This window comes from Lepidochelys kempii, chromosome 2, assembly GCF_965140285.1.
Source record: "Lepidochelys kempii isolate rLepKem1 chromosome 2, rLepKem1.hap1, whole genome shotgun sequence".
Taxonomy (NCBI): domain Eukaryota; kingdom Metazoa; phylum Chordata; order Testudines; family Cheloniidae; genus Lepidochelys; species Lepidochelys kempii.
Genome location: NC_136381.1, coordinates 89,002,272 through 89,024,338, shown reverse-complemented (window position 1 = coordinate 89,024,338; position 22,067 = coordinate 89,002,272). Strand labels below are relative to the sequence as shown.

The following is a 22,067-nucleotide window of genomic DNA, read 5'->3' as shown; positions in this document are numbered from 1 at the left end:
TCATATGAAGACTCCCATGGACTTCAGTGACAGTTGAATTGCACCCTAAACTAGTAAGAATATATTATTAAGTGCCAATCCTCTCCCCCACCCCCCAAAAATCCAATGAAAATGTAATATGACAGTTGAGAGATGGAATACTCAAAAATGGGAAATTCATAATTACAGTTGCCACAGCAACCCTTGTATATTATAACTAAAGATAGTCAGGAATTTTCCATCAAAGTATTTGACAGAAAATGCAGTTTTCTACAAAGATGATATTTTCCAAGGGAAGAATTTTGCACTGCAAATTCAGAAGAGTTCTTGATTAAGTCAAAGATTGCTTTAAAAAACACAAGAAAAAAAAACTGACAGGTGGAGGGGGTTTATAGGAAGGAGAGAGAGAGAGAAACAGTAACTCAGTGGTAGCTGGTATCACCTGGACTGTTGTCTCTAGCTGTCATCTGCATAAGAAGGGCCATCTGTTTGCGCTCTGAAAGTGGATAACCAAAAAGAATGCTAACTGGTGTCGACTTCTTACTTCCAGCTTCCTTTTTCATTTTCTTCTTCTCTGGGCCTTCTTTCTCTGGAAATATTAGCACACTAATAAGATTCTGAAAAATAGCCAACTATAGTATAGAATCTCACACAGACAGAAATAGCCATTTTCAATTATTTATGTGAGCTGGAGGTTGGAGAAAAAAATACACTATGTCATGCTGCCCCACTTTGTATATTTGTGTTACTCTTTCTTCAGTCAGAAGGGCGTGAACTCCTAGTTTTGTCATAGCTCTCAGCTGACTGGAACAATATGCTCATGAATAAAGCACTTAAAGATTTTAAAAGTATATCATACAAATAACAAAACTATAAAGTCAATAACTTGTTTTCAGACTGATGTGTAGTCACAATTTTGAGTTTTCACAGAATCAAGAGATGGAAAATTCCTTAAGGTCCTCTAGTGTACCCCAATCCCAGTGCAAGAGGGTTCCCAACTATATCTTCTAGAGCTTTGTAGAATCCAGTTTGAAAACATCAGAAATAATGGGGAATTCACGTCATTAACCTCAGACACGAGGTTAGTCTAGACGCGTTAAATCTACCACCGAGAACTCTCCCATTGACTCCTGTACTCCACCGCCACAAGAGGAGCAGGTGGAGTCGATGGGGGAGCAGCAGCAGTCGACTCACCACGGTGGAGACACCACAGTAAGTCGACCTAAGTACGTCGGCTTCAGCTATGTTATTCATATAGCTGAAGTAGCGTAACTTAGATCAATCCCCACAGTGTAGACAAGGTCTAAGTAAAATTGGCTCTCACACTCATTCCTGTGGCAGACACCTCCCTAACTGAATAAGTTACATTTTATCAGCACTTCAGTTAATTATCATTTCAATTCAATTAATGCTCATAGCCAAGTCAGCTTGAATTAGTCCTTTAATATATCTTGGGATACTAGCAAAAGAAAACTCAAATATTTTAAAGTATGGAAATGCATTTACGTTACTCTTACAACCACAGCTCTGTCCCTCTAGTGACACTAGCCTCCCATCTTCCCTTCCCTTCCCTTCATGATCAGATCCTGAAAACTATTATTCACATTATTAAGGGTTTGCAGGCACAGAACCCATGTATTATAAGCAAAGTGGATAAAAATCTATGATTAAAATAATATCTTTTAAAATTTAAATTCAAAACATTTTTCTGTTAGAAAATAAATCTATTTAAAATTAAGTTAGAAATTATGACAATACATTAAGGTCAAAACTAACCATAATCCATTAACATAATTTAAAACTGAACTTAAAAATATCCAAGTAGTAAGTGTTTACTGCTGAAGTTTTAAAGACAGAAAAAGCATTGAACTAGAGGAAATCACTGGCTAAGCACGTGGAACCATAGTTTGTTGAAGTGTTAAACCGGCGTTTGACTGCAGTAGCCTCTTCTGCAAGTGCAGAGAGAATATTTTCTCCATTTCAGTTTATTCAGCTAGTTCTGTTCAATGATTAGCTCACTGAGGGTTGAGAAAATGCTTGAGAGTTGAAAAAGCAGGAAAGCCTGTTTTCCTTTTCCAATCTATGAATAAAAACAAGGTCTGAAAGAATGAGATCTACTAGTTCTAAAATCCTGAAGGACCACAATGAGTTCAATTCACTAACTACTAACAAATTTCCTTTGTCTAATAAATAGTAATTTTAAATGCAAAACATGCTTTGATAAACTTACATATGGGGAAAAAAGTATCCAACATATTTAAGGTAGTTTTATTTAACTAAAAAAATATTTTAAAATGCAATTTTCATGCATTTTGATTGAATTCCAATTTCTATCCAAATACATCTTGACACAAATAAGTAAAATTTATTTAGAATGTAGAAAACAAAAAATGAATCATTCATTTTCTAACATAATAAAAATATAAAGATTAAGAATCTGAATAAATATACGTTAAGCTGTAACTGATTAAATAAATGTGTATAGATGTATGCAGTTGTGTTGTAGCCATGTTGGTCCCAGGATATAAGAGAGACAAGGTGGATGAGGCAATATCTTTTATTGGACCAACTTCTGTTGTGAGAGAGAGACCAACGAAAGATATTACTTCACTCACCATGTCTAGTATGGATATAGTGTATCCTCTGGCTTGGAAAAAAAAGAGGGCTACCTACCTTCCATAACTGTTGTTCTTTGAGATGTGTTGCTCATGTCCATTCCAATAGGTGTGCGCACCCACCGTGTGCACAATTGTCAGAAGTTTTTTACCTTAGCGGTACCCCTTGGGGCGGCTGTAGAGCCCCTTGGAGTGGCATCTTTATGGCGGTGTACATACATTCCTGCCAACCGGCTGCCTGCTTAGTTCCTTCTTGCCGGAATACTCCGACAGAGGGGAGGCAGGTGGGATTTGGAATGGACATGAGCAACACATCTTGAAGAAGAAGTTACAAAAGGTAGATAACTGTCTTTTCTTCTTCGAGCAATTGTTCATGTCCGTTCCAATGGGTGACTCCAAGCAGTTTCGACGGAGAAGGGGTCAGAGTTCACCGAGTTGCTGATTGCAGTACTGCACTGCCGAAGGCTGCATCATCCCTCACCTGTTGAGTGATAGCATACTGCGATGTGAAGGTGAGGACAGGCCACTTTGCTGCCTAGTATATGTCCTGAATGGGGACTTGTATGAGGAACGCAGGAAGTGGCCTGCTCTCTTGTGGAGTGTGCGGTCAACACTGGGGCTGGGATCTTAGCCAGGTCATAGCACGTTCTGATGCAGGACATGATCCACAACAAGATGCGCTGGGACAAGATGGGAAGCCCGTTCATCCTCTCAGCGATTGCAATAAAAATCTGTGAAGACTTACGAAATGGCTTTGTGCATTCAACGTAGAAGGCTAGGGGCACGCCTGACATCCAGGAAATGGAGTGCTTGCTCTTTGTTGCTGGCATGAGGTTTAGGAAAGAATACCGGTAGAAATAGGTCCTGGTTAAAGTGAAATTGTGATACTACCTTGGGTAGGAATGCTGGGTGAGGGCGTAGCTGCACCGTGTCCTTGTAAAGGACCATGTAGGGGGGCTCAGAAGTTAGCGCTCTGAGCGTGGAGACCCTTCTGGCCGAGGTTATGGACACCAGAAAGGCCACCTTCCAGGAAAGGTAGGATAAGGGGCAGGTTTGCCAGGGGCTCAAAAGGAATGAGTCCAGAAAGGACCAAGTTAAGATCCTACTGAGGAATGGGTTGCCTCACATGGGGGTAAAGCCTATCCAAGTCCTTAAGAAAACCAGCCCACCATGGGATTCCTAAAGACTGACCTGCCCGCCACACCCAGGTGCAAGGCGGAGATGGCCGCCAGGTGCACCTTAATAGATGATATCGTCAACCCCTGTTGCTTCAGGTACAAGAGGTAGCGTAGTACAAGGGGAACAGAGGCTTGCTGTGGTATCTTTCTGTAGTGATCAAATGGAGAAACACTTCCACTTTGCCAGGTACATTGTGCAAGTGGAAGGCTGCCTGCTTCCCAACACAACTTCCCTAACAGAGTCTGAGCACTGCAGTTCAAGCTAGTTCAGCCATGGAGTTTCCTCACCATGAGGTGGAGGGACTCCAGGCTGGGATGATGTCGTTGGCCATGATCCAGTGTGATGAGGTCTGGGAGCATAGGAAGTGTCTCTGGCCTGTCCACTGATAAGTTCAGCAGCATGGTGAACCAGTGCTGTCAGGGCCACGCTGGTGCTATGAGAATCATTGAAGCCCTGTCCTGCCAGATCTTGAGGAGGAACTTGTGTATGAGGGGGAAGGGCGGGAACACACATAGCAGGTGACCTGTCCACAGTAGGTGAAAGGCATCCGCTATGGAGTCATGGCTGTGGTTCTGAAAGAAGCAGAACACCTGACGCTTTCTGTTGCTCTGTGTCATGAACAGGTCCATGTGGGGATAGCCCCACCTCTGGAAGATCGAAAGGGCAATGTCCGCTCTGAGTGCCTACTCATGAGTATTGAACGAGTGGCTGAGGTGGTCCGCTAGTTAGTTCTCTGCTCCCAGCAGATATGAGGCCTGTAGCTGGATGCAGTGTGCAACGCAGAAGTCCCACAGTTGGACAGCTTCCAGGCACAGGGGAGAGGAGCGAGCACCACGCTGTTTGTTTATATAGAACATCACTGTGGTGTTGTCCGCCTGTACGGAGACACATTTGTTCTGAAGATGGGCCTGGAACATCTGGCAAGCCAGGCCAACTGCTCTCAGCTCCCGATGTTGATATGCAGCGATAGTTCTAGTTGTGACCATATGCCTTGAGTGCTGATAGTGCTGATACTGTCCAGGTGCGCTCCCCTACCCGTCTGTGATGTGTCTGTGACCAGTGACTGTGAGGGCTGAGGTTTGGCGAAGGGTACTCCCGCACACACCATTTGAGGTTGTAGCCACCAGCTGAGGGACTTGAGAATCTTGGACAGGGTAACCAGTCTTTCCAGAGAGTCCCGTCTGGGTCTGTATACCCTCGCCAACCAAGCCTGGAGGGGGCGGAGGCGCAACCTGGTGTGCTGCACTACATATGGGCAGGCTGTCATATGCTCCAGAAGCTTCATGCAGTTTCTGACCAAGGTATTTGGGAGCCGGTGGAGGCTATCGATGATGCCCTGGATTCTTTAGAACCAGGACTCGGGTAGGGAGGCTCTGGCCTGAGTGGAGTCCTGGAGAGCCCCGATGAACTCTATTTTCTGGGTTAGGACCAGTGTAGACTTGCGCTCAATGCAGGAGGCCTAGGGTCTGAACCCTGTGGCGAGTCCTTGGGAGCCCTGGACTGATCAGGGGCAATGGATGTTGCAGAAGGAGGGGCACAGGCAACAGAGACCACTGATGCTGCCCTGGAACCATGCCGCTGGCCCTGGTGGTAGCTCTAAGGTGTCCAAAAGAGCCACTGTACCAGTCCCTGCCACTGGGGAGGCCAGGATAGCATCGGTACCGAGTGTTCCTCCACCCTGTGGTGCTAAGACCGTTGATGGGATCTTGACCAGTACCGGCTGCATTAGAACATGTACAACTCTGTCTCTGACTCCGATGAATAGTCTGAGCCCGACTAGGTTGGGGTGGATCCCGATGGTGCCTGGGAGCGGTAAAACAGCGATGGGGAATGGCAGTGCATCATGGTGGACTTGCTCCAGTACTGGCTAGGAGGTGCCCCCATCGGAAGTGGTGCAACAGCCAGGGCTTGCGCCACCTGCACCTGAACTGGTGCACGGGAATAGAAGGCCAAGGACTGTGCCATCATGGCAATTAAATCCGGCGCAGCCTCAGAAGTGTCTGGTGTGGAGAGGAGGTCCAGGTCCTCCTCCAACACTTCCCAGACTGGAGAGCCCACCGATACTGGGGTCGACGGACCTCCCCTCAAGGCCGGAGTCGATGGTACCAGGACCGATGAACCAGCCTTCTGGTTTTCCACCATGAGAAGCACCACGCTGGAGTCCTGTCCACTCTTCTTGGTGGGGGAGTGGCCCCATTCTGCCTTCTTCTTATGCAGCACTGGGGATTGTGATCAGTGTCGCACCGATCCAGTGTCCTGCACCGAGGCTGCTGGCTCTTGAGCCAGTTGGGGCTGGAGAGATTCCATCAAGAGGAACTTGAGGAGATAGTCTCTCTCCCTCTTAGTTCTTGGCTTGAAGCCTCTGCAGATGATGCACTTGTCTTGCAAATGATCCTCTCCCAGACAAGCGGCATGTGGATCCCCTCTGGGCATAGGCTTACCACTCCTATCGCATGGCTTGAACCCCTGGGGCTGTTGCATGCCCCGGCAACGGGAAAAAATATCGGGGGGGAAGCCCCCAACTTAAACGTACTAATGAACTAACTGACTAAGATAGTGAAGGATAACAACTATATACAGGGAAAACCACAAGGAAGCACTTGCTAAAGCAAGAGACCAGTTGCTCCAACGACCATCACTGGCGGTAAAAATGAACTGAGCAGGCAGCGGGTCGGCAGTGACCTATATACACCGCCATAAAGGCGCCACTCCAGGGGGCTCCACAGCCGACCCAATGGGTACCGCTAGGGTAAAAAAACTTCCGACGACCGTTCATGCAGTGTGCACACACATCTATTGGAATGGACATGAGCAATCACTCAAAGTAGAAAAAGAAGTACTAAATTTAGCATAAAGGCTATGTGTAGTTGCATATCAAGATGTTTTAATGGTTACCTGCCGATGACAATCAACCTTTCCTAGGAAAGAAACTAAAAATTACAAATGCAAAACAAGATTAAAAGTTATTATTAAATCTATGTTTCCTGCTTGTTGATTTAAATAAAAATGATTTAAATCACCAGTTTTAATCATGATTTAAATCAACCTACCCTGACCATAAAATGCATTATTTTAAAAACAAGGATTTTTTCTAAGGGATATAAGAAGTTTGCAGACTATGGCTGCAGACATCTTAAATTTGGAGGAGTCTCTATAGTGGTACAATATCATTCTTCCATCTTCCCCTCATCATCTTTTTTCATGAAAGCTTTTAAGAATTCTGCAGTTTGTGAAAGCAATAATCTTAATGCTGGAGGAGACATTATTAGTACAGACTGTAGTAACAGAGGAGGTAAATTGCAAGTGCACTAAAAGAGCAAACTCTTCATATAAAGCAAAAAATAGGTCAATCTGGGCAAAGGAGTTGTTGGCATATGTTGATATACTAAGTGCAAAATTTTCAAGTGACTTAAGAATCTAGAAACCTAAATTCCATTAAGGACTACACCATATTCCATACTCCTCTGCAATAGTCTCTTCTCTGCTGCCCTCCTTTGCTCCCTGCAGTCCCTTCTCTGTTTGCGTCCACTTCCTCCCCTACCCTAAGAAGTCTCCTCTGCTCCTATCCTCTCCCTTCCCACCTCCCTTCTTTTCTGTCATAGATCTACTGTAACAAACCCCTCCTCTGCCTGACCCAGACTCCGCTCTGCTCACCACTCTGAAGCTCCCCCTCCTGCTGCCACCTCCCTGCAAAGCTTGTTATTCCTACAGTTTCTACAGACTTAATGCTCCCTGAGGAAAAGAGAAGCAAACAATATATACATACTTTTGTTTTGAATTTCAAAAACAATTTTAATCCAAACTGTTTTAAGCATGAAAAAAATTATAGAACTGCGCACATCTGAATTTATAGTTTTTTATTCTGGTTTCAACTATGGAGAGGTGTGATCCACTCCATGGATTATTTACTGTGTACTCTTCATCCGCTAATTTAGTAATTCTATCAAAAGAAAGTGCTTTAGTTTGTCTGGCATGATTTGTGTTTATTAATTCATACTACTTATTGCCCATGGTTCTTTTCTACAAAAAAGTTTTATATGTTTAACTTTTATTTCAGAATTACACCTCAATGTCATTTTAACAATGTTCAACGTGGCAAAATAATGGGCCAAAACCAATACTGATATATAGTTAGACACACTTTAAAGATCTGTCTTGCATGTTTGCAGTGCAGTATACTGTACGTTTTCTGTTTACTTATGTTTATCACCACTTTATATTTTGAACAGTGTATTCAGGAAATGATAGTAATACATTCCTGTCCTAACTGCTTAGCACTGAAGAATGCTGTTAAACAGTTGCACTTATGGATACTTGGTGATGAAAGGTACCATATAAATTAAATTATGTTCATGTTATTTCTATTATTTCCAGTCATTCCTTTGTCATTCAGGAAACATTTCTTTATCCACCTTTCTGTTAGAATTCCCACACAGTTTTAAAATAAACTCTAAATAGTCGATAAACACTGAAATTAACAATAATGTTAACAAAAAGTCACTGGACTACAGCAGGTGCACCTGATAATACATTTACCTGAATATGTCCTGTAAGAAGGTATTAATCTGTCCCCCCAGTTTTCATGTGTATGTCCTGGATCTGAATCTACAGAATGAGAAGACACAGGAGAAAAGGGGTGGAGGGAAGTATGGCATACAAAAGAGAAACTTTGACACACCATTTAAAAAGATCTCTAGATATTTAGTCAGACTACAGGACTAGTTTTTCCACAGCTTTTAATAGATAATCACATAAATCCACAGAAAATTTCTGATTAATGATCAGGACCCTTGAATCATGCAACCAATTATAGCAACATATACGATATGTAAAATCACTCACTGCTCCAAGATCTCTTCATAGAGCCCACTGTACAATATACTGCAATAGGCAGGAAAGGTTTAGTAAAGTGCATTATGGAAACCTTGAGTTAAAATATGCTTGCTTTTCTGGGTCTCAGAACACTATTGTCTTCACAATTTGTTGTATTTAGTTTGTTTTGTTTTATAAAGGTATTATTTGCACTGAAATAATTTTCTTATTAAAAGTGACAGTGTACGTTTAAATATGAATTTTTAAAAAAATTCCTAACCTACCAGATTTCACTCAGAATATCCTAGACTGTTAAAAGTTAAGTCTTAAAAATCTAACTTCTCTTTCACTGTTTTGTTGTTTACTTTTTACATTTCTCAGTCTGGACAATGTAACCAGAAAAGTCAGTTTTCTTTCTATTTATAGTGAATTCCTGATCAATTTCACTTTCAGGTTCTCTGTACTAGTACAATACTACAATGATAGGGTTAGCCCTGGTCTACACTAGGACTTTAGGTCGAATTTAGCAGCATTAAATCGATGTAAACCTGCACCCGTCCACACGATGAAGCCCTTTATTTCGACTTAAAGGGCTCTTAAAATCGATTTCCTTACTCCACCCGACAAGTGGATTAGCGCTTAAATCGGCCTTGCCGGGTCGAATTTGGGGTACTGTGGACACAATTCGACAGTATTGGCCTCCAGGAGCTATCCCAGAGTGCTCCATTGTGACTGCTCTGGACAGCACTCTCAATTCAGATGCACTATTGTTTGCCGTTGCTCTGATGCAGGGAGGGGCGACTGATGACACAGCTTACAGGGTTGGCTTACAGGGAGTTAAAATCAACAAAGGGGGTGGCTTTACATCAAGGAGTATTTCAGGCAGGACTTCACGGAGGGTTCCAATAAGAAATGGTGCACCTAAGTTATTGTTCTTATTGGAACAAGGAGGTTAGTCTGGCCTCTGATTGATACATGGCTAGATTTACCTCGCTGCATCTTCTCTGTGAGTGACTGCAGTGTGACCTAGAGGAATGAGTCCCCGAGATGGGGGGCGGGGGGTTTGCAAATGAGTACAAAACAAATCTGGTCTATTTCTTGTTTTGATACACTCCATCTATCTTTTACATCTTTGGCTGGCAGCAGACGGTGCAGAAGGACTGCATGCCATCCACATCTCATGGCTGCTCGGCAGAAGATGATGCAGTAGGACTGCTAGCAATCCGTATCACCTGCCTACTCACCATAAGATGGTTCAATAGGACTGACTGCAGGACTAAAGAGAATGACCTGATCAAGTCACTCCAAATTTAGTCCCTGCGCCCAGGTCTGCCCAGGCGCTCCTGATCGACCTCACAGAGGCGACCAGGAGCACCTCGGACATGACGATGATGGCTACCAGTCCTATTGCACAGTCTGCTGCCACAAAGCAATGGGTTGCTGCTGCTGTGTAGCAATGCAGTACCGTGTCTGCCAGCACCCAGGAGACATACGGTGACAGTGAGCTGAGCGGGCTCCATGCTTGCCGTGGTATGGCGTCTGCACAGGTAACTCAGGAAAAAAGGCGCGAAACAATTGTCTGCCCTTGCTTTCATGGAGGGAGGGAGGGAACGGGGGCCTGAAGATATGTACCCAGAACCACCCGCGACAATGTTTTAGCCCCATCAGGCGTTGGGATTTCAACCCAGAATTCCAATGGGCAGCGGAGACTGCGGGAACTGTAGGATAGCTACCCACAGTGCAACACTCCGGAAGTCGACTCTAGCCTCGGTACCGTGGAAGCACTCCGCCGAGTTAATGCGCTTAGAGCATTTTCTGTGGGGACACACACACTTGAATATATAAAACCGATTTCTAAAAACCTGACTTCTATAAATTTGACCTAATTTCATAATGTAGACATACCCTTAGAAACTAATAAGGGAATTTCCTTTTTTTTTTTTTTTTTTTTTTTTTTTTTTTAAAAAACACCTTTCTTCTGCAAGAGACTACGTTTTGTAAAAGGTTTAAAAAGCAACTTCAAAATTTTGGGCCCAATTTGGTTGGACAGCATCCCTTTAACATTTTCCTCTTTTACTGTAGCCTTCTTCTTAACATCTTTAAAAACAATTAAAAATGTTTAAAGCTATATAAGGGCAATAGATGTTTTTCTGCACTTCTTACTGTAGAGGTTCAAATGATCAGGGCCTGATTAAATTCATACTGAAGTGCTAAAGGAACTAGCAGAAGAAACGTCAGAACCACTGGCAATTATTTTGGAGAATTTATGGAAGACAGATTATGTCCCAAGGCAAAAGCATTGTACCTATTTTTAAGGTTAGAAAAAAGGTGAATTCCTAGAACAAAAACAACAAATCAACCTCTAAGCACTTTAGGAAAATAATATGTAACATGGGCTTTTCAAAAACAAATCATGCCAAACTAACCCAAATGCTTCTTTGGTAGGGTAATAACATTAGTGGATAAAGGAAATGCAGTATAATTAACATATTAGAGCTTTAGTAAGACATATCACATGATCCCATGCACAAATTTCCATAGGTTAAAATGAGAAATATAAGTATACATCTGTTTAAAAAACAAACAAACCAGAAACAAGAGTAGTTAATAGGTCTGTGTGAAGGCAAGGTGTGGGTTAGGACTGAGAGGAAATTACTGTTTATAAACCATGTAGAAGTGAGAAGTATCTTTACTATTAATAATGTCAGAGGACAAAGTCAAGAAAGATGACCAAATTAAAAGGACAATACAAAACTGATGGACAAAGTAATCTTGAGGTTAGATTTAAACTAGTATAATCCTGGTAAATTCTCTGAAGTCATTAAATGATTTTAAAGAAAAACATATGATTTAATGTAGGAAGGAGAAGTCAAATGAATAAATATAGAATGGTGGGGAATAGGGATGAAGGAAATACTGATTAGGAAGTATACCACAGAGAAATGTGTGTGGGTTCTAGTGGATATTAAATTAGAAAGCCTGAGATAGACACTTATTTGACATTTATAAAACAAAAACCACCAAAAATCAAAAAACATTTTTTAAAAAGCAAAATGCCACAATCCTTAAAATTGAGCATTTGTATAAGTATTTAAAGCATGCAAGTAGTCCCATTGACTTCAAAGGGACTACTCAAGGGTGTAAACTGAAGGGTGCAGGAGCAGGGCCATAAGTTCTATTAATAAGATCTGCACTCGGAAAACAAGCTATAATTAATACTGGTTAAGCCTCAACTGAAGTATTATTATTTTGGGTATCATATTTTTCAAAAAAGGGAAATTGGAGAAGAAACAAGAAGGGGAAAACAAGTTATTATTAAAAAAAATAATAAAAGGTTTGGAAAACAAGACTTGTGACAAGAGGTTAAGAGAATCAAACATATTTAAGTTTTGCCCAAATACTAAATTATTCACAAGAAGAAAGAACCGCAATCAACAATGTAAAGAACTTATAAACAAAAACTTATACCTCATTACTCAAGGAAAGATTTTCTTACCTTCAATAAAGTTGCTACTACTTAGACAACTAAATTATCTTTCTGCCTGTTAAACAGGCATAAGAATCAAACAGAAGCATTCATATCAAAAACAGTTTTGTCTTACTGTTTCATCCTCTGACTACCAGAAGAGAGGAAAAATTGAAATATTCTAGGTAAAATGACTTCCTTTCAATAAAATGACTGGCTCTGGATTGGGAGACGAATTACAGAATGCCTAATAACAGGTAAGAAAAATGTTCTCATCCAATCTATAATTCCAAACCTATAACTCCAAATAGAATTCCCACTAAAAGAAACTATGATAAAGTATGATAATAGTAACTAATACATTTCTAAAATATAAAACAACTGTAAATATTACAGTCAAATCTGAAGAGCTCTGATAGTAAACTTGTTGTGGTAAAGGTAAGTAAGAAGCCAAGTGACTGCCTTACCCACTTCTTCAGCCCTCTCTTTAAGATCACAACATAGTTATTCCTGGGGGCATTCTACACCACTGCGTGCATAATTAATGAGCCTCGTATATTTTTATTTTTTTGTGCAGAAAAAAGCTTTTGTCGGAAAGTTGATGTAGTTCCACCTTTTGCCCACCAGAGGGTGCTATGTTGCTAGAACAGAGCAGTCTCAGCAGAAAATAACTTTGGCTGGAAAATTGCTGCAGTTACACCTTTTGCCCACCAGAAGGCACTGTGGTGATAGAACAGCAGCTCCCAGCCAGCTAGGAAAGAGCCTGCCTTCTCCACAGCACCTGTTGGGCCAGGTTGGGAGACAGGGGCTATGGGGAGACAGACAGCATGGGGCTGCTGAGGGATGGGGGTCAGACAGAGGCTCATAAGGGCTAGTGGGGGAGGACAGACTGGGGCAGAGGCTGAATGGGAGTGGAGGTGCAGGGCTACGGGGCGGGAGGGAGGTGCAGGGCCACATGGGGATGAGGAGAGTGGGATTCTGAGTGGGGGTGGAGGGCCACATGGGCAGGGGGTGCAAGGACACAGAGGTGCAGGGACACATGGGGACAGGGGCAGATGTGCCTATCTGAATGGAAGAGGCTAGGGGTCAGCCAGGGTCTCCATGGGGGAAGCTCCCTAGCAATCCCTCCCCGCCCCCCCCCCCCCCCGAAAACCTGTTCCATACCTTTTACCACCCATACCCAACAACCCTCCAAGTTCACACCCAGGCTCCTTCCCAGCAATTAGTTCCTTCTCCCTCAGCTCCTGTGTTACCCCTGACTCCCCCAAGCCTTTACACTGCTTCTGAGGGATGCAGGAAATACAGTTCTGTATTATAGTTTAAGTGAATTATTACTCAGAGTTCTGTATTAATATGCCTAGTAAGGAATATAGTTGTCAAAAAAAATTTCCTGTGTCTTTTTTGTTTTCTGTATTGTTACAGACATGCTTGCTGACAGGTATTTTGAAATAAATGACCAAAAATAATTGAAACACATGTGATTAATTGTGTTATTTTGACAAATAAGATTTGCAGAATTTTAAAATACTGTGTGCAGAATTTTTCATTCTTTTTGTTGCAGAATTTTGAATTTTATGGTGCAGAATATAGTTTAGCCTTCGTAGAGGCATTTTAAGGGGTATTTTAAAAAGCAGTTAATCAGTTGCAGAACCTTTTTTTTTAGGCCTGATCTACACTTAAAACTAAGGTTGACATAACCACTGAAAAAATCCACATCCCTGAGCATCACAGCTCTGCCAACCTAACCACTGGTGTAGACGCAGGTAGGTCGAGAGAAGAACGAATCCCACTTCTCTCCAAACTTATTCTCTTGCTATTTTTCTCCCACTTCCAACCCCCTTTAAGTACAGTCAACCAAAACTATCGGCAATCTCTCCTAAATACAGTGAGCAAGCACTGATAATGTCAGAGGCAGCATAATTAATCTAATGGATTAGTCATGGGAGTTTGGAGTTAGGCGATCTGGGTTCTAGTCCTAGCAATATCAATGACTCTCGGTGATTTCAGGCAAGTCACTTCACCTCTACGTTTCAATTTTCTCATCTATAAAATGTGGATAACAGCAGTAATCTACCTACCGGTGCCATAATGCATACAGAGATCTGCAACCTGACTGACAGCAGCTAGCCAGGTGTTGAGTGGTGATCACTGCTACAGAATGGCTAATAGTGAACATCCTATTATTATGTTACATTGCCCTACCCACTTGTTTGTCTCATCCATCTGTTATGTCTTGTCTTTTAGACTGTAAACTCTTTCGGACAGGGAGTGTCATTTATTGTAAGTCTGTACGATACCTAACACAATGGAGCCCAACTTGGTTGTGATGATTGCTATTGTAGGTGCTACAATATACATGTTAAACAGTTAATAGTAATACGTCAAGATATTGTGATGATTACTTATTTCATATCTGTAAGTAGTTCTGAACATGCAAAACACTATATAAAAATGCTAAATATTACTAATAAATGCTTCTAACATCAGACATTACACTATTGCTAGTGTCTAACACAAAAAGCTCTACCTGAGATGGATACTAATAGCGCATTTAAAATCTAATGCTAGGAACATGCCTTTTTCAGAAACGAGAGGGAGCATTATTAATTAGCATAATATGCAACTATTCCAAAGTACTACCAAAAGTTGAGGTCTAATGCCAATACCTCATCTTGAATGTAACATAAATGGCTCTACTAGCCATTCTCAAATTGGGATAACATGTGATAGTCTCTCTAGCGGGCCAAAAAAAATTATGCAACTTCATAGTGGGCGTACATGTTCGGGAGGCAAATCAACTGGATGAATGAACCCTGGACAGACAAATGACTAGTGGTGGATATACTCTTATCTTGCAATGAGTTCTAAAATTGTTAATGGAGGAAGTTTACAGAGATAGTTAAACTTATTATGGGTAGAAGAATATATGATTTAGGGCACTTAAGAAAAAGTGTAATAATAAACCTACTGAAGAAATGCTATATGTGGATACTGCCTTCCAATGACCTCTGAGAGCATGATGTTTTCTTGCTACTATCAGAATTCTCACTGGACTAGTGTCATGTTCAATGAAGTTAAAATACTGTGGGTTGGTGTGGAGGCGGGGGGGTGAGGGTTCCTAATACTCCCCCTCTTGATTCTAAAACAGTTATGTTAAGGAAGACCATGGAATTTCAAAGAAATTGATTCTAGTTGGATATGCTTGAATGTGTCACACAGTTGCTTCCTATATAGATCACAGAAGATTATACCATAGGAAAAGTTTCTTTCCAGGGTTGATTTGAGACCAGTTAGTTCCATGAGCTTAGCCTTCCTGGTCCTTCCCACATAGGAGGAAAAATGTGACCCTACAGAAGGCAGAGGAGCTGTATTTCAATTGTGGCACTTAAACCTCTGTCTTTTCATTTTCAACAATATGTTTCTTTGAGCAAATGGGCATTTAGAGATGCCAATGAAGGAGGCAGATTTATGACTAAAATAGAAGCAGAAGGATGAGTTTGGGGAATTGCTGGAAAAAGTAGCTGAGAAGAACAGTGCCAGCATACAAGTTCTTGGCAAGTGCCTGATGGGATGAAAGATGGGACTGAGATCTGAATCAGAAACAAGCAAGCAAGCACGCACGCACATCTATACTAGTTGGTATCCTTTGCATTTAACTCACTATCATAACATAAAATAATCAGGATGTGTTTCAGCAACAAATGATTAACTAAGGAAATAAAGTGTTCTACCTGTGTCTGAATTTCGATCTTCATTTCTGGATGGACTAATAGTAAAAGGAAGTTTACGTTTCATGGAAGACTTTTCTTTCATCTCCTTCCCCACATCATTCCTATCCACTTTTGGAGTTTTGCTGTACGATGCAATCTTGTCCTTGCTCTGATAGAAACAAAAAGTATACGAAGCAATGTTTGTATAAAGAATAGTGTACTTACTAAAACAGTGCATACTTATTAAAAATAATGACGTACATATTTAACTGTTAAAGCAAATTACCGTTATTGAAAAATAGAAAAATGTATGTTCTTGCTAGACACAAATTTAGAAAAAGTTTAAAAAGTTTTAAAAAAGGGGGTGGGGGGAAATAAAAAGTAGAATTTTACTTCTAAATGTTGTTTCTGTTTCTTAAATATCTGAATCCAGGAATGATGGGCTGATCAGTACAGGAACAGCACCAAAGAAATGCTAAAATAATGGCATCCTTTGATCCCAACTCACTTTCTTGCCTTCCCATACCATAAGAATCATATTAAGAAGATATAATCTGATATTGAACAAATGTGGCTCAGAACTGAATACAGTAATGAAATATAAAATATATTCAAAACTATCTTCCCACCTCAGAAAGAAGGCAGGGGGAAAGCAAGAGAGGAAAAACAGTGAAATGTATTTATTTGAAAAGATTTTATTAAACTCACAAGTAACATTGAGAAAGGTTTTGGCAAATCTAGATTGTTGCTTGTGCATGCACCACCATTTACAAGTAAAATTATACTTTCTGCACTCTTCAGACACACAAATTTGAAACTTTTGGGATCATTATGGGCATACCTTTATACGAGGAAGAGAAAAATAATAAAAAAAAAGATGGCAGGATAGTAGGGGCAATACAATTTAACATCTTTGCTGTAATAAATAGCCAATAGCGTGTAAAGGACAGTCTTTGGAAAAAAGGACAAAGTCAACAAAGCCTACTTGACAGATTTTCTCTGCCAAAGCCTCTTTTTTTGCTGTTCATGATACAATGTACTTGAGCACAGAAGAGACATGGCGTCTTCTTTGCATTGTAAGATTTGGAAATATAGCATCTGAGTAGGCCACCGAAATTTAGGTATTTTAGTCCCCATCCCTCCCATCCTGAGACACTCTCAAAGGATGATTAGGTCAAACTACCAGATGACTGACTAATTCTGTCACACTAATATATCAAAAGTACAGCAGACATCCAATGAACAAAAGCATTCTTCTGGCACTTTTGGAGAAGAGGAGATATGTACAAGATTTATCTCCTGTATAGATGAAACTGGAAGAAAACACTTGAAAGAAAAGAAGGTACAATTCTCAAGACCACCTTTGGTTTATTCGGAGTCAAACTAGGAATGAAAGTGGAGTTCAAATAGGCCATCTGACCAATTTGGTTGAAACTACAGCCAAAATGAAGATAATTCTTTCTAGCCATCAAAGTTAAAAACCTCAGAGAATCAAAAGAACTAACACAATCTGCACAGGACTAGATTTAAATTACAAGGGACACACCTGATCAGGAGTCTAATTAGGGAGACTTCTTGAAGGAAAAGTTATGATACCCACTGAAAAATCTACCTTTCCTATTTGAGTGCACTGAGATTGGAAACGTCAACTCAAAAGGATACCAGGTAGTTTTTCTAAGCCACCACAAAAGAAATCTAAGACCAATCATAAGCTCTCCTAAGGTCTGGGACAGAGCTTAAATGTCCCTGCTGTAATTGTTCGCTATATCAGCAGCCTTCAACATTGCTGAGCATGAACTGCTGATAATGCTCTTACAAATCTAGCAAGGGTAGACATGGATTGTGTTAAGAGGAGTGCATTCCTACCTTTTAGATATGACACAGAGGGTTGAAGTAGGCAATTGTTCTCTCTCACCAAGAGCTCTTGCCTGTGTCCCACACAACTCAATCCAGCCATCCCTCCTATAGGTTTAACATATAGTTAAACATATGTGTGGGAGATCAGAAGACACTAAGGATATAATGATAGCATTATACCCATGACACTTAGCTCTATGTCACCTCATCAAGTGTGGACAGTACATCACCCTTTTGTCTCAACATCCAAAAGTTAGGTATCTGAATGAGAAACAGTTGGCACAAACTATCTGGGTAACATGAAGTACTCATAGGCAGAGGTAAACAAGTTGAGAAGTTAGAAGTAGGCATGAAGACTGCATAAACAGTGCACCTGCAGGGCAGATATTTCAAACATATGTCAATTAGAGACTGGAATTTTGATTTCACAAGAAGCACAGCACTTGAAAAAAAGACTTTGTCATGTCCACAATGCCAACAAATGGAAAACAATGACACTGAAGTTGTAATGCTGACAATACCATCTAAAGAGCTCAAAGTGCCACAATCCTGGGAACCACAAAAAATACCATGTAACTAGTGAACACTAAAATGATGAGAGCTCTGTGCGGATACAAAATTTATATCCGTGGATATAAATCAGTGTCCACGGAGCTGGAGAGCTCTACCGGGAACTGCAGCAGAAAAAGCAACAGCCCAATGGGCAGCCACTCCCAGGACTGAGAGCCCCAAGCTGGCAGTTCCTTCAGCAAGGTTATACCACCCCCAGCCCTGCCCACTGCACTAGCGCAACCAAGGACAGCTGCCGGTGAGCCTGGTGCCCGCCCCAATGAGTGGGGAGTGGGGCAGTACAGCCATGCCAGAGGAGCTGCTGTCTGGAGTGCTGGCTCCTGGGAGAGGCAGCCTGTTGGGCTGCTTTCACTGCTGCAGTTCCCAGTACAGCACTGTGTAAAATGTATGCATCAATATACATTCCAAACAAATCTATGTTAAACTAATTTAAAAATTGCATTATTATTTTTACAGCTCTATAAATGTGCATAGTGCATTAGAGATAAAAAAGCCCCATGTCCTGAAAAAATAAAGAAAGGTGAAAGATGTAATAAACCTTAACTCTGCTCCCCATGAGAATGTATTAAGGAACTATCTTTACACGATTATGTACTGAGTCTCACAATAATACTGTTTCTATAACCTTAGCTAAGTTTGCAGCATTACAAATGTATGCAAAATGACATAACTTTTCATTCTTGTATACTACACTTACACTAAACTGTAAAACCGAAGCCTCTTCTACTGACCCCAGTTTATTATGGAAGCCAACTGAGTTCCTCAGCCTACCAGGAATACAGATGTGGCAACGATTATATGCCATTGAGACAGCATTATCATTGATTTTCATGATTTCAGAGTCTTGACTAGCTCTAGAATTGGTATTTTCTTACCACTCTCTTGTGTTTCTGTTCATAGCATTCTCAAATAATAGTAGCAGTAATTAAATTCACAAGACTGGCCAGTTTCACAGCTGCTATTCAGAACCCTGTAGACTGCAGTGAAACTGACAACAATTAGAATTTCACTCTACTGCTGTTTGGGAAAACTATAAGAAAGAGTAGCAGTGATGGCAATGACTAGCTCTCCACGAGGGAAGGACTGTGACTGAGCAGATATCCTCCACTAAGAAATTATATTAGATATAAACAGACAACATAAGAATCGGGCCTTTCTGATTACACTAACAAGAGAATGGGTTTGTAATCAAAGCGTCTAGTTAGACTTTGTGCTACTAGATGAGCAGGTAGCCGTAATGGCCAGACCACTTCCCCCCCTCATCCTCACACACCAAAGGGTTAAGATCACTTATTTCAGATGCAGACCTTACAACTGTCACCCATACCGCTCTCACCTTGAGATCGGATTACTACAGTACTAGATCTAGAAATCAAACTGCAGCAAAACTCATTAATCTGTTTATGCTGTATAAATGTGTCCATTTTTGACCTGTGCTCAGAGGCGGATTAAGATATATTGGTGCCCTGGGCACAAACAACATTTGGGCCCCACCCCCTGCTCCTTCCCTTACCCCTAGCACCTGGCCTGGCCAGAAGTCAGGCCTCGGTAAGAGCTGACCAGGGAGCCCAGGCCACTGTGGGGAGCCCTGGGCGGTGGGCCTTGGAGGATAGAGACAAGGGCTGGGGGCTTCTCTTGGGTACCCCGGCACCATGCCCAAGACAAGTGCAGGGTCCAGGGCTCCCCACAGCCGCTCAGGCACCCTGGGTGGCTATTACCACAGCCCAGAGCAATGGTCCCCAAACTGTGGGGCACACCCCCTATGGGGAGCATGGAGGAACATTCTGGGGGGGAGGGTGTGGCAGGACCGTGCCCCAAATCCGCTCTGGCCCCACCCCAGGCTCTGCTCCCAGCCGCACCCCCACTCACAGCCCCAAACCAAAAAAGTTTGGCAAAACCAAAAAAGTTTGGGGACCTCTGGCCTAGGGTGACCATACTCCCCATTTTGGCCCCAGATGTCTCGATTTTTTGGCCAAAACTAGGCATTTGTCCCATTTGCTCTTGCTAACTGATCACAAAAGTTTTGCCAAAAAGGAGCATCTGGGGAATGGGAGTGGGGTGAGCAGCGGGGCTCCGGGGAGGTGAGCAGAGGAGGGGGATTTCAGCAAGTGGCTCAGGCCAGCTCTGCACGGGAGAGGGGCTAGGCTAACTCTGCATGGCGGGAGAGGGGCTTTGGTGAGCTCCATGCTGCATGGGGTGTGTGTGAGAGAAAGAGACACACTTGGGTGAACAAGCTTCACACCGGGGGGGAGAGGGAGAGGACCTTGGGTGAGCGGGGCCGAGGGGCTTGGTGCAATGCTGCACGGGGCTGGGGGGTCCCCTTGGATCAGCTCTGCGCAGGGCTGGAGGGAGGGACTTGGCCAAGCTTAGAATGAGGCTCAGGCAAGCAGCGCCTGGGGGCAGTGAGAATATGCATTGCTCACCATTCTTCCACAGGCTTCAAGCTGGGCTGGAAGCAGGGCCTCAGGAGGAAGAGGAGGAGCAGGGGGTATGGCCTGAATTCCCACCACTCCTGCAGGGCCTCCAAATTGGTCTGGGCCCTAGGCAGGGGCCTCCATTGGCCCATGCGGTAATCCACCACTGCCTGTGCTCCATTATTGGCACTAGCTGCCTATATGGTCCTGTGGCCCAGATCCTTGGATGGACACTTTCTGGGTGCACCTTCACTAGGAAAACAGGTGTGTTCTTACCTTCTATTAACTAGCTTAGGTTTCCCAAAAGTCTCTCCTTCGCCCTGGTAACACATGTGAAAGCTACAAACTACCTTCTCACTAGGCTTTTCTTTATAGTTACCTCATGTTAGTTAACATGCGGTAAGACAAGGCCTTTTTGCTGGTTAGTGCAAATAGAAAAAAAAAGGAAAGATTGAATAAAATGGGAAAATACCATGTAGAGAAGATCTAGCACTCAGATAACACTAAATCATACGTATTGTTCACACCTAAACCCATTAAAGTAGCCAAAAAGTTTAATCAATAGGCCTCTTGATCACTCAATGTCATTATCACAGAAGTGAGTGAGCATGCTGACAGCAGAGGCTGGGAGGTTCAGTGTTAACAGGAGAGACAGAGAAACTGAAAGATGCATGATCTCTTAAGGGGTGAACATTTTATTACCTTATTTATCTACCAACTAAGGTTTTAGCCTATCTAGATAAATATGAGTATAGTCCTAGACCCAGATATGGCGTCTTTTGTACCTTTTTTTTTTTTTTAAAGAAAAGCTCTTATTTCAAATGTTAAAATTATACACATGTATATAAAGTTTTTCTTTTGTTTTCAATAATATATCTAAAACTAAGCCAGGGTGGCACCATACCTATCTAATATGAAATTGATACAAAACCATATGTTAAAGAGTAAGTCTATTACTTATTTTGAAACATTTGATTTTTTTCTCCCATTTAAACTGATTGCCAATTTTCTAATAATTTAAGATAATTTTGGTTTCAGACTATACTTTGGGACATATTTCAGAACATTGATAGGTTTGATAGAAGCATCTGAATCTGGAACTGATGATCCTGACATCACAGAACCTTTGGACCAGTGGTTCTCAACCAGGGCTACATGTACCTCTGGGGGTACACAGAAGTCTTCCAGGGGGTATACAAACTCATCTAGATAGTCGCCTAATTTTACAACAGGCTACATAAAAAGCACTAGTGAAGTCAGTACAAACTAAAATTTCATAAAATGTCTTGTTTATACTGCTTTGTATATTACGCATTGAAATGTAAGTACAATATTTATATTCCAATTGATTTATTTTATAATTATATGATAAAAATAGAGAAATTAAGCAATTTTTCATTAATAGTGGGCTGTGACACTTTAGTAGTTTTATTTCTGATTTTGTAATCAAGTAGTTTTTAAGTGA

General features: G+C 41.8%; 1 protein-coding gene across 3 annotated transcripts in view; it reads right to left on the bottom strand.

The window, feature by feature from the left end:
• ANKRD12 (ankyrin repeat domain 12) overlaps nt 1–22,067 on the bottom strand; it is a 107,176-nt gene that overhangs the window by 45,735 nt on the left and 39,374 nt on the right. Inside the window, exons 3-5 of one of the 3 annotated variants that reach the window (XM_073331576.2) lie at nt 15,783–15,930; nt 8,310–8,378; nt 422–568 (exon numbers count right to left, since the gene is read on the bottom strand). In XM_073331576.2, coding sequence (XP_073187677.2) covers nt 422–568; nt 8,310–8,378; nt 15,783–15,930 — 364 coding nt within the window. The remainder of the gene's footprint in view (nt 1–421; nt 569–8,309; nt 8,379–15,782; nt 15,931–22,067) is intronic. The other 2 variants (XM_073331577.2, XM_073331578.2) reach the window with 2 other exon arrangements.